Source organism: Zootoca vivipara, chromosome 2 (assembly GCF_963506605.1).
Source record: "Zootoca vivipara chromosome 2, rZooViv1.1, whole genome shotgun sequence".
NCBI classification, from domain to species: domain Eukaryota; kingdom Metazoa; phylum Chordata; class Lepidosauria; order Squamata; family Lacertidae; genus Zootoca; species Zootoca vivipara.
In genome coordinates, this window is record NC_083277.1 from 14,822,698 (window position 1) to 14,835,625 (window position 12,928).

A 12,928-nucleotide genomic window follows, 5' to 3' on the forward strand; every position below is an offset into this window, starting at 1 on the left:
CTCCCTCCCGGAACGTACAAATTATCCTCCTTCCATACAAGCTCAGTTATGCTGTTTCTTTGCTGAGAAGGTGGAATTTGCTACCAAGGAATGTGGTGGAGTCTCCTTCTTGGAGGTCTTTAAGCAGAGGCTTGAGAGGCATATTTCAAGAATTCTTTGATGGTGTTTCCTGCTTGGCAGGGGGTTGGACTGGATGGCCCTTGTGGTCTCTTCCAACGCTATCATTCTATGATTCTAAGGTCCCAGGTTCGATCCCCGGAGCCGGCAGGGAACCCCCCCCCCAACCTCCGAAAAAGTCCTCCGGGCACGAAGGTGGCACAGTTTATATTCCCTCTTTTCCTCTCTTAATCCGTTGCCGGTGGAGGGGGGAGGTCCGTTCATTTTCACACCCCTTACACAACGTGGGGGAGGCAGGGCCGTGGCGTGGGGTGTCCCCGTTACAACAGCCCTGCAAAGTACATCGGATTTGTGGGGCTTGGAACAGTAATTTACGACAACCCTAAAGGGTAGTCCAGTGTCGTCATTATGGGTGTCTTTTAAAAATAGGACCTGGTGTTTGAATTTGGGCTTTGCTCATGAGGGGGGAGGGTGAGACCCCCTCCGTCTCTTCCCTCCCTGCTCGCCCAGCAGGACATTGGCAGCGAGTAAGAGAGAGAGACATGGCCTTTTGTGGCGAGTCCTCTCCCTACTGGATGCTGGCGGGGGAATGTGCGGAGGGGCTGCCCTGGCTTCTCCCTCCTGGCGAGGAATCTGCTACTCCTCCAAGTTCTTCGACAGAGGGATCCCTGAAAAGGGGGGTCCACTACCCCCCCTACATGGCTCAGGTCAGCTGTTGCCAGAACGATGGGGGTGGAGACGCTCCTTTAGGTATAATGGACCGAGGCCATTTAGGCTTACTGAAATTGCTTGACTGTTCGGTGACTCCAAGTCCCAGGTGATTAAGATCCTTTCCTGGAACATTGCAGGTTGAAGGAAAAGGCCAGTGAAGTTCACTGGGAGCGGCTGCCGAGGCCATATAACTCCGGTCCTGAAAAACCTACATTGGCTCCCAGTATGTTTCCGAGCACAATTCAAAGTTTTGGTGCTGACCTTTAAAGCCCTGACTGGCCTTGGCCTAGTACACCTGAAGGAGCATCTCCACCCCCATCATTCAGCCTGGACACTCAGGTCCAGCTCCAAGGGCCTTCTGGAAGTGAGGTTACAAGGAACAAGGCAGAGGGCCTTCTTGGTAGTGGCACCTGCTCTCTGAGGAAATAAACAACTATCTGATGTTTAGAAGACATTTGAAGGCAGCCCCATTTTATCATGTTTTTCTGTTGGGAGCCGCCCAGAATAATAATAATAATAATAATAATAATAATAATAATCTAAATATATATAAATGTAAAAATTGTGAAATCCTGGGTTCCACTTTTCTCCATAACCGCTTGACTGATCGTCCTGAAATTTGGACACAACGATCCAGGCCACTCCCTGCGCGTTGTTGGGGGCAAAAATCCCTCAAATAGCACACCTGCGCAGGTACAGACCTGGTTTTCCACCAACTCAAACAGCGCCCTCAAGTGGAATTCCTCCCACAGTACACCCCCTCCCGTCCTGTGAAATCTAAGCCACACCCACAAACCAAATGACATCACCATCAACCAAACAACTGAAAACACCAAGGTGGCCATTATCTAGGCCTTTGTTTTATGTAGGCACCTGACAGGCCTTGGGGGGGGGGAACCCACAGCAACGCACTTGGGGGCACGGCAAGGGGTTTTTACTTTACCATTTAGCACCACTACCCCCCCAAAAAAACCCCACCAAAAAACCGACATATCTCACCTCGGCATTGCAGACTAGGCCGCTTTCCAGACTAGGCCAAGTGGAGGTGGGGGGGGTGAATAGAGGGCAGGGATACATAATGGGTCAGAACAGGGTGGGGGGAGACACAGGGATGAAACCTGCCCTCTCCACAATATCTCACCTCGGCTTTGCAGACTAGGCCGCTTTCCAGACTAGGCCAAGTGGAGGTGGGGGGGGGCAAATAGAGGGCAAGGATAAGTAATGGGTCAGAACAGGGTGGGGGGAGACACAGGGATGAAACCTGCCCTCTCCACAGTGTCTCGCCTCGACTCAGGGCGACTCTGAGGCTCAGGGGGATCTGAAGGGGGGCTATTACCCTCAATTTCACAGACTAACACAAAGCAACGCGTGCAGGGCCAGCTAGTATATCCATATATCAAAACAATAGATGAGGGTTGAAAGATTACCTTGGGCATATAAGTAGGTGCTATCAATCTTTCTGTGTCTTCATGGTTCCATTATTGCAATTATAACAGTGGGAGTTATGCTGCTGTTCCTATAATATTAATCTAACCAACTCTGCTTCCAAAGCAACACCACCAGTCTCAGCTCCACTTTGTGCAACTCTCCATTCCCGGATACAAACATTTCCAACTCCCTCCACCAAACACCAAAACCAGCTCACTCTCAGTCAATCCTCATTCAGAAGAAACACTCCAGACCAGGGGTGTCAAACTCAAATTCATCGGGGGCCGCATCAGCAGTTTGGTCACCCACAAAGGGCCGGTTGCATCTGTAGGACTATGTGTCCACTCTTTATTATCATAAATTATTGTCACTGCATTCAATTATTACTGTTTTTTGTAATAATGTAAGTAATAACTAGCTCTGAAAGCAGAAACATAGTCAGAATAATGGCAAGTAGATATTCAAATGTACAATTATTGTACAATTTATTGAAAAATGATTTTTGGTAACAGACAGTATTTTTTTTAACATACAAATATTGTCAAACGCTTGGAGCTGCTGTTCAGGAAGATGGATTTACAAGGGTCCCCCATCATCCCCCTGCGCCTCACAGGGTTCTCTGGGGAGAGGGGCTTGGGTGTGGGGCTGAGTGAGGAAGCCTTCAGCCCTTCCTCATTCCTGCTGGTTGGGGGGGGCAGAAGGGGGCTGGGTGGGGCTCCTGCTCTGGCGCTTCATGGAGCAGAGGGCAAATGTAAGAATTCTCTGCACTGCAAGCCTATGTATCTTTAATACCCAATGGAGCTTAGGTTTGTATAAATGGGTGTGGAAGGGCAGCCTTGGGTTGAGCCTCATAAGTCATACGATATGCAAACATTAATGTGAACACAAGGGACCATGGATCCAGTAATCAGCAAAGCACGCAGGTATCTAGGACAAGTAAAAATGTTTTATATTCAACGAAATTCTCAAACCGCTCTACTTTAGAATATTCTGTTGCAGCTAGCTGCAGCCTTCAAGTTAGTCTATTGGTCGATCCCTGCGAGGCTCTGCCCTTCTGGCCCCGCCCCCTCTCCCTGTGCGGAAGTGAAGCTGGAGTTTAACCCTTTCCATAACGTTAGTGGCTGCTTCTGTTCGTTCCTCAGAAAACGGACCATATATCTCCCTAAAAAAAGCTCAACAACTCAAGCAGTCTCTCTGGAGTTGGCCACCCCTGATCTATATAAACTATCCAGGGAGGAATGGAGGGCTGCCTCCCTCCTGCCACCCCTCCCCTGCCAGATAATATGCCATTCTTCTCTGCTCCTTTGCTAGCCGCCCACCCCTTCCCCCTCCCCTTTTTCGCCAATCAATCCCTCTCCATTTGGGAAATTTACAGGAAACCCAAATTCGCTGTCCTTGTTGGGTGAAGCAGATTTTGAAAAGCTTAACGCACACACACACACACACACACACAAGAGTGACACCCTGTGTGTGATTAAATGTCTTGAAATCTGCTTCTGATTTCCTCGGGAATCAGGAGGAGTTGATTTTTTTCCTTCTCCCCCCCCCCCTACTTGGATTGAAACCTTTTTTTAAAAAACTCCCATTTAAAGGCAGCCCGACCTCAGTTTCTCCACTGTTGCATTTCTCCCACACCCCTCCCTTCCCACACCCCTCGCTGCTCTTTTGATCCTTCCAAGTGAAGCAACCCTTCATTGGGTAGTTCAGAGCGAGCGAGCGAGCGAGAGGGAGAAGCAGCAGCCAGCCCTGCCTCTGCCGCTCATTCCGGCGCCCCTGGAAGCCACGGCTGCGGCTCCAGCGCGCTTGTCTCCTCTAGCCAGAAAGGGAGAGGGGCTTTGGAGGACTTACGGAGCTTCCGGACGAACGGCGACAAGGACAGCTTCGTCGGAGGAGACGACGCGGCAGCGGAGCGCGTTGCCATCGCCGCCACCACCCCGCCCCACATTCAACCACCGCGCCGAAAGCGAGCGCGAAGTTGCGAGAGGTGGGGTTGGGGAAGGGAGCGGCGGCGGGCCATCTCGCGAGAGTAACAGGCGAGATCGGTTTCCTGAAAGGAGCCCCTGGGAGCTGTAGTCTCCAAGCGGAGCGCTCCCCGCGCGCCTCCAGATAGCGGCCTGTTTGTCGGCGCAGCGCTTCAGCAGCAAGGTCCCGCTGCTGGGTCCTGCTGGCTGGGGCGCTCGGCGGGCCACATGAGGAGGTCTGGCGGGCCGGATTTGGCCCGCGGACCTTGGGTTTGACACCTGTGCTCCAGACTCACACACTCCCCCTCCCTATCTAACAGTACATTAAATATTATATTATGCTTACTTTTGTGAAATGTTACCCTCATTACTTTTAAAGCATGTCTAGACAGTGTTACATGCAAACAACAGAAACTCAAATACGCTGCATGCATTTAAGATTGATTTCCTGTTATTGATGTGAAAGTGTCAACTCTGAGAGAAACAGGTTCTACACTCTAAAAAGTGTTCCATAATAACCAAAGCAGAATCTACAATCCTTCTATTTAAACCATTTCTCTTCTTTGAGTTAATTGATGCTTTGTAGAGTTTCCACTCTTACAGCTATTACCCGATGGTTTTTAAGACTTCCAGAGAGCCACTGTGGTGTAGTGGTTAAGAGCGGTAGACTCGTAATCTGGGGAACCGGGACATGCAGCTGCTGGGAGACCTTCGGCTAGTCATACTTCTCTGAAGTCTCTCAGCACCACTCACCTCTCAGAGTGTTTGTTGCTGTAATAATCGACCCAGGATTGTTGGGAAATAGTAGGGGCAGTAGGAAATAGATTATTATTTAGATGACCGGAGGTTATTTGCCAGAATGTTTTATGGTCATTCGAATTTATAGCGATAATTAAACGTGACCATTTCTTTTAGATAATATGCATTTTTTTCCTGACTATAAGTTCGTTGTATATCTTCCTACTAACAAAGTAAGTTGTTTTGCTTATCTCATCACTCTTTTTGCAAAAGTCACTGAAGGCTATTCTAAGCCATCTTTTCGCTGTATAACATTCCCGATCAAACCAAGAAAGACGATTAGAGGGGGTAGCAATTATAGGTTTAGCTATTGTATCACACTGATCTATCATTTGCGAATAGGTTGAGAGTGCTGCATATGGCGAGTCAGAGTTAATAAGGGAAGCTCTCAAGAGTAACATTCTATCAGAAGTCAAGAGTTTAGTAATCGCCCCCTCAGATTCGTTTGACCACCTAATCCGTTTAAGGACGTTGTAAGAGGAGTGATCGGAGTGACTAGATTGCGATACCTTAGTATCGGATTCACATTGGATGGTCAGCAATAGAGGAGAGTGGTCACTTTCGGTGCGAACTCCAATTGAAAAATGACTGACAACTGTAAGGAGATTTAACGAACAGACACAGTAGTTTGTTGTGGAGGAGGAAGGTAAAGGAAAATGTTAGCCGCTCTGAGACTCCTTCGGGTAGTAATAAAGCGGGATATCAAATCCAAACTCTTCTTCTTCTTCTTTTTCTTCCTCCACTTCAACTGATCCTCTGTCCACTTCCCTAGAAATTATACTGTTACTTCCCTGTATGAGTTTGCTGATGTTTTCTAAGGTCTCCACTCTGACGAAAGCTCTTTCCACACTCCATGCATTTAAATGGGTCCTCCCCCGTGTGACTCCGTTGATGAATTTTAAGGTGTCCACTCTGACTGAAGCTCTTTCCACACTCCATACATTTAAATGGTTTCTCCCCCGTGTGAGTCCGTTGATGTTTTCTAAGGTTTCCACTATCACTGAAGCTCTTTCCACATTCCATGCATTTAAATGGTTTCTCCCCTGTGTGACTCCGTTGATGAATTCTAAGGTGTCCACTCTGACTGAAGCTCTTTCCACACTCCATACATTTAAATGGTTTCTCCCCTGTGTGACTCCGTTGGTGGCTTCTAAGGTGTCCACTCTCACTGAAGCTCTTTCCACATTCCATGCATTCAAATGGTTTCTCTCCTGTGTGAGTCCGTTGATGAATTCTAAGTGTTCCATTTTCAGTGAAGCTCTTTCCACATTCCATGCACTTAAATAGTTTCTCCCCTGTGTGACTCCGTTGATGAATTCTAAGGTGTCCACTCTGACTGAAGCTCTTTCCACACTCCATACATTTAAATGGTTTCTTCCCCGTGTGAGTCTGATGATGTAAATTCAGGGTTCCACTGCAACTGAAGCACTTTCCACATTCCATGCATTTAAATGGTTTCTCCCCCGTGTGAGTCCGTTGATGAATTCTAAGTTTTCCACTCTCAGTGAAGCTCTTTCCACACTCCATGCATTTAAATGGTTTCTCCCCCGTGTGAGTCCGTTGATGAATTCTACGGTTTCCAATAGTAGTGAAGCTCTTTCCACACTCCATGCATTTAAATGGTTTCTCCCCCGTGTGAGTCTGATGATGTACATTCAGGTGTCCACTCCTACTGAAGCACTTTCCACATTCCATGCATTTAAATGGTTTCTCCCCAGTGTGAGTCCGTTGATGAATTCTAAGTTTTCCACTCTCAGCAAAGCTCTTTCCACACTCCATGCATTCAAATGGTTTCTCTCCCGTGTGAGTCCGTTGATGAATTCTACGGTTTCCAATAGTTGTGAAGCTCTTTCCACACTCCATGCATTTAAATGGTTTCTCCCCCGTGTGAGTCTGTTGATGTTTTCTAAGTGTTCCACTGTCAGTGAATCTCTTTCCACACTCCATACTTTCAAATATCCTCTCTCTTTTCCCACTCCATGTGACTGCCTTCTCTACTGTCTTTTTTCGACGGGGGTGGGGTGGGGGGAGAGAAAATCCTATTTGTTTCCTAGGAATATAACAAAGGGATATTAGACACATCAATTGGCACCTGCTCTTATTTTAACATCTCGTACATTATCTGCTGTCCTCCATATGTTCCAAATTTTTAGGAAAGGCAAATGAAATGTTAAATAATGGTAATGAATCATCAATCTTTCTTAACACTTAATCAACGTTAATGAAGAAGCATTATCTTAGAATACGGTTGAACTGTGGAGTTTACTTTTTATGAAAAGTGGTTTGTCACAGGAAAGGGAGCTGCTTTATGTCCGTCAACCTGCCCACTATTTATCAGGGTCCTAAGTTCATCTTGAAGTTCTTCATCCTCTGCACAATAATCCTCCACCCCTGCCGAGTGTGGGAATATTGGATTTATAGTGTTAGGGTCTAGATAAAAATAAAAATAAAATAGAAAAATTCTTTCCAGTAGCTCCTTAAAAGGTAAGGGGGACCCCTGACCATTAGGTCCAGTCGTGCCCGACTCTGGGGTTGCAGCGCTCATCTCCTTAGAGACCAGCTAAGTTTGTCATTGGTATGAGCTTCCGTGTGCATGCACACTTCTTCAGATACACTGAAACAGAAGTCACCAGACCCTTATATATAGTGGGAGGGTGGGGAGGGGTATTACTCAGAAGGATGGTGGGAATGGGTGATTGGCTGATAGGTGTCTTACGTAAACCTGTTGATGACCACAGATTGGTCTAGATACCAATCATAATCCCTGGGAAATTTCTCAAGAACCCTTAAGATCCAGTTTCACCAACTCACAAATAACAGAGCCCTAGAGCAGCCTTTCTCAACCTTGTGTCCCCACATGGCAGTTGAGGAAAAAACAGAACGAAAGAGTTGTAGACAAACTAATAGAAGATGGGAATGTGATAGTGGACCCTAAGGAAATCAAGGATTCTTTTGTCCATTTTTATACAAAATTGTATAGTGAGGAAATGGTCAACCAGGAGGAGACAGAAAGATATTTAAGAATGACAAATGTAATAAGAGTAGAGGAAGAAAACACCAAATCGTTGAATGAGCCATTATCACCTTTGGAGGTACAAAGAATAATTAGGAAAGCAAAAATTGGGAAGTCACCTGGAACTGATGGTTTGTCAGCTTTATTTTATAAAAAAAATTGAAAAAATCTTGATTGAACCTATGAGGATTCTAATGAATAAAATTACTGAAGAAGGCGACATTCCAAAATCTTGGGAAGAGGCATATATTGCGGTGATACCAAAGCAAGGTTTAGATAATAATCAAATTAAAATTTTTAGACCAATTTCTTTGCTAAATAATGATTATAAGATATTTGCAGATCTATTAGCTAATAGAATGAAAAAAGCAATGGGGAAATTAATTAATAAAGATCAAACAGGCTTCCTGCCAAAAAGATCTATGCATAGCAACCTGAGAAACGTTATAAGCATATTAGAATATCTTAATGTGAAGATTAATTTTAAAAAGTTGTGTTTTTGTTATTAGACGCTGAAAAGGCATTTGATAAAGTATCAGGCATCTTTATAAAAAAGCATAAGTTTTCTAGGATTGGGGGGGATATGTAATGGGATAGAGGCAATCTATAAGACTCAAAGAGCCAAACTCATAATAAATAATGAGATATCTGGAGAAATTATTATTCAAAGAGGCAACAGACAGGGATGCCCCCTATCACCACTTTTATTCATTTTGAGCCTTGAATTCTTATTAAAAATATAAGGAAAGATGAAAAAATTAATGGAATTGGGAAAAATGTCCATAAAATAAAAGCATCTGCAGATGATGTCATTATTACAACAGAGGAGCCGATGGATACCATTCCCCAAATATTAAAAACAATAAAATAATTTGGACAATTATCGGGATTTAATTTGAATATGAATAAAACCAATATGCTGACCAAAAAATTAACAAAAGAAGAAATTGATCGTTTACAGGAAAAAGTAGGATTGAAGGCAGTGGATAAAGCAAAGTACCTTGGAATTTGGATCACCAACAATACAAATAATTTAGTAAAAGATAATTATAATAGAGTCTGGAAAGAAGCAAAAAAATATTTGGAAAATTGGGAGCGATTAAAATTATCATTTTTAGGGAGAATTGCAGCAGTAAAAATGAATATACTTCCCAAAATGTTATTCCTTTTTCAAATGATACCAATATTGGGAAAGGGGAATAATATTTTTAAACAATGGAAAAATTCATTTGGAATCACAAACCTGCAAGGATAAAATACAAATTACTAATTGATGTTAAATAAAGGGGAGGCCTGGCTTTGCCAGACCTCAACCTATATCACGACACTGCAGGATTTGTGTGGCTAAAAGAATGGTTGACATTAGAAAATAGCGAACTATTAGATTTGGAAGGCTTCGAAAATAAATTCGGGTGACACACCTATCTGGTAGATAGAAGATAAAGTGAAAGAGCACAAAGGATTTAATAACCATGTTATTAAACGATCTCTTTTGAAGATCTGGAATAAACATAAGAGATTGCTAGAACCTAAAACTCCCAGATGGGGGTCACCTACGGAAATAATTACAGTAAGGAAGGTAAATACAGATAGAAATTGGGGAAATTATGAAGATTTATTAGAAGAAAAGGACGAGACACTTAAATTAAAGGAATATGAGAAAATAAAACATCATTTAACTGGATGGATTCAATATCATCAAATTTATAGCAAATTTAATGAACATAAACAAAGACAAGGATTTTTGGAGGAACCTTCCTTATTAGGAAAAAAAATCTATTACAGCCTGAAAACAAAATAATTTCTTAAATGTATAATACGCAACTTGAATGGGAGACTAAAGATGAGATGGTGAAAGAGACGATGACGAAATGGGCCATAGATATGGGGGGAAATATACAAATGGATCAATGGGAACGACTATGGAAACAAACCTGGAAATTCACAGTCTCGGAGGGAATTAGGGAGAATATGATTAAAATGTTTTATAGATGGCACTTAACCCCTGTAAAAATTCACAAAATGTATAAGACTAAGGATAATTTATGTTGGAAATTCTGGAGGGAGACGGGAACATTTATGCATGCGTGGTGGCACTGTGGGGAAATAAAGAACGTTTGGAATCAAGTATTTGAAGAAATAAAAAAAATACTCAAATATAATATAAAGAAAAACCCTGAATCTTTCCTGTTGGGGATAATGGATAATACAATTAAAAAACCAGATGAGACATTGTTCTTGTATGCCATGACAGCTGAAAGAACTCTGATCGCATCCTATTAGAAGAACAAAGAAATACCCAATATTTTGGAATGGCAGGAGAAATTATTTGGCTATTTAGACCAATTCAATTAGAGGGTATTCTAATAAGAAATTTCATCAGAACTGGGAAAAATTTGCAGAGTACATGAAGGGACAGTGCCCCACGGTAAAATATTGGGTCTACTTCTAATGCCTCGTACTGAGCTGATTTAATTTAAGCTGACAAAGCTGAATGATGATGAATTCCTTCTTTTTTTCTCTTTTTTGTGAGCTATGATTTATTTGAGAACTATAGGATATATATATGTAGGATTGAGGGGAAGCAGTGCCAGAGTACAGTAATTAAAGAACCTGAGAGGGAGATAAGTGGAAGTCTAACGGGGAGGAGGAGATATAGGGGAATAAATAAGGCGTAAGATAAATAGAAAATTAGGAATATAGCTGAAATGTATTTTGATTATTTTGATATTTGATATGAATGAATATCTAAATGTATGATTTTTTCGTGATTTCTTTACGATTATGATTTATTATTATTTATATATAATTTATATTTGTTATTATTATTTATATTTGAAGTTGTATGATATTGTATCTATGTTATATTATCATTATTACTTATATATGATTCTGTATGTTATTATTTCTGTATTATTGTTTCTTTAGTGTATTTGTGAATGTATTTTAATTTGAATTCCAATAAAGTTTATTTTTTTTAAAAAAAAAGAGAGAAGTGCTGCCCTAGAAGAAGCTTCTATGCTTAGGTGAGGCATCTTTGACCCTCAAGTTGTGGTTGGACACAAAGTACCACCTGCCAAAGCAAGGATGGTCCATGGCCAGGGATGATGGGAGTCTTATCCGTATATTCCGGCGTATAAGATGATTGGGCGTATAAGACAACCCCCAACTTTTCCAGTTAAAATATAGAGTTTGGGATATACTTGCTGTATAAGACCCGGCGTATAAGACGACCCCCGACTTTTGAGAAGATTTTCCTGGGTTAAAAAGTAGTCTTATACGCAGGAATATACACACTTTCCCCTTCTTCCCCCTCTTCTGAAAATGCTGAATATCTGTATTTCGATTCCTCCTTCCTCCATGACCTCCAACATCTTCCTGATGCAGTCCTACCAACTGCACACATTCCCAAATCATCCTGAACCTCTGAATTCCCGAGGCTGCTATATTGTGTCTAGGACACTGGCAATGGGACAGCACCTTCCACTGGATGAGAGGGTAGAGGGTTAAATCAGGGCAGGCCAAATGGCACTCAGCTCAGTCCCCTCCTTGCCCCTCTCTGCATCTGCTGCCTGAGGGGGCTGCATCAGTCTCCCTCACGGTGGAGCAGGCCCTAAGAACAGCCTTCTCTCTGCCCCCCAAAATACAGGAAACACAACAAAGAGAACCTTGGAGTGTCACCGTGGAACATAACAACAACATCATCAACAACAACTGGTTGTAAGTCACTTTGGGCTGCCCTGGGCAAGAGAAAGCGACTAACAGATTCAAAAAATAAATAAAAATAACAATTGTAGTAACAATTACACGGGGGGGGGGCCTTAGGAACCCCACCCATTTCCATAACAATCTTCCCAATCCCTTAAATCCCACAGATTTAAGAGATCTGAAATAGTGGCAATAATGGAAACCTGGTGGAATGGAGAGAAGGAGTTGGGCACACTTATCTCTGGGTAGGGACCCTTTCGATGTTTCTCCACAGAAACACAGGCATGTGGGTGAGACTGTAGTTGACAAGACAGAAGCCTCAAACGGTGGAAATAATAAAGTGGGCCTCCTCCTTTTCCTCTTTCCCCCAATGGCTTGACTCGCTATAACAGCCCCCAGCGCCCCATGAAGCTGCTGATCTGGGACTTATGGCAGGGCAAGGACTGAGCTTCAAGGGAGGAGAGGGTGGGTGGATCAGGCCTCCTGTTCAGGGATCTCTCCCTGGTCGACTTGAAATCATGGCAGATTCCTGGGCAGGAGGAAGAAGTCAAGGCAGGCAGCCCCCAAGTCTTTCTCTCTTTCTCAAAGATGGCTTCGATTCCTCCCCCAGGGATGCTTCCCTTCCTCCCTCAGCCCCCTAACTTCCTCTGCCCTCCTCCCCTGGGGGTCCCCTTTGCCCAGATGCCCCCCTGGCCGCTCACCCTTCTTGCGGAATTGCTCCCAAGTGCTCCCACCTTTCCATCCGGAGGAGCCTCGCAGGAAGAGCAGGGAGGGGGGAGAGGAGGGAGACGGGAGGGGGGGTTCTCTATTCAGGCCTCTCTCGCCTCCTTTAACCCCTTCCATGGACTCCCTCTCTCTGATTCTCCACACAAAGGGGAGCCAGAATCGTGGAGTCAAAAGTGCCCCAGGGATTCTTGCCAGGGAGAACCCTGATCTCGCAGAGAGTCGCGGAACTGGGGCCTCGGTTCAAGCCTCAGCCCTTCAACAGGAGGAAGGGGGAGGGGGCACTCCCCTACTATTCTTTCATCCCCCAACCTCGCCCCAAATCCCGCCCTCCCTTCCCAGCTGCCCTGTTTGTAGATTAAGGGGGAGAAAAGCACATCCTTCTCTCACCCCCCCCCCAAAATATAGATATATTTTGCACCTTTTCCCCCTCCTCCTCTGCAGACCTGCTCCTCTTCCGGGAATGTGG

At 44.1% G+C, this 12,928-nt stretch overlaps 2 protein-coding genes across 2 annotated transcripts in view; one reads left to right on the forward strand and one right to left on the reverse strand.

The window, feature by feature from the left end:
* The window catches only part of LOC118077457 (uncharacterized), a 37,454-nt gene that overhangs the window by 6,463 nt on the left and 18,063 nt on the right, over positions 1-12,928 (forward strand). The window lies entirely within an intron of this gene.
* LOC132591683 (zinc finger protein OZF-like) lies at positions 1,765-12,870 on the reverse strand. Its single transcript, XM_060271167.1, has 2 exons — positions 12,438-12,870; positions 1,765-7,065 (listed from the first exon to the last, which is right to left on the reverse strand). The coding sequence occupies exons 1-2, from the start codon at positions 12,476-12,478 to the stop codon at positions 5,799-5,801; spliced, it is 1,308 nt and encodes a 435-aa protein (XP_060127150.1). The 5' UTR covers positions 12,479-12,870; the 3' UTR covers positions 1,765-5,798.

What these genes read in the sequence shown, in the direction of transcription:
- LOC132591683 (XM_060271167.1), bottom strand. Translation starts at nt 12,478, where the DNA reads ATGGAAAGGTGGGAGCACTTGGGAGCAATTCCGCAAGAAGG. An exon ending in GGAGCAATTCCGCAAGAAGG is followed by an intron (nt 7,066 to 12,437) that starts GTGAGCGGCCAG and finishes TTATATTCCTAG; the next exon opens with GAAACAAATAGGATTTTCTC.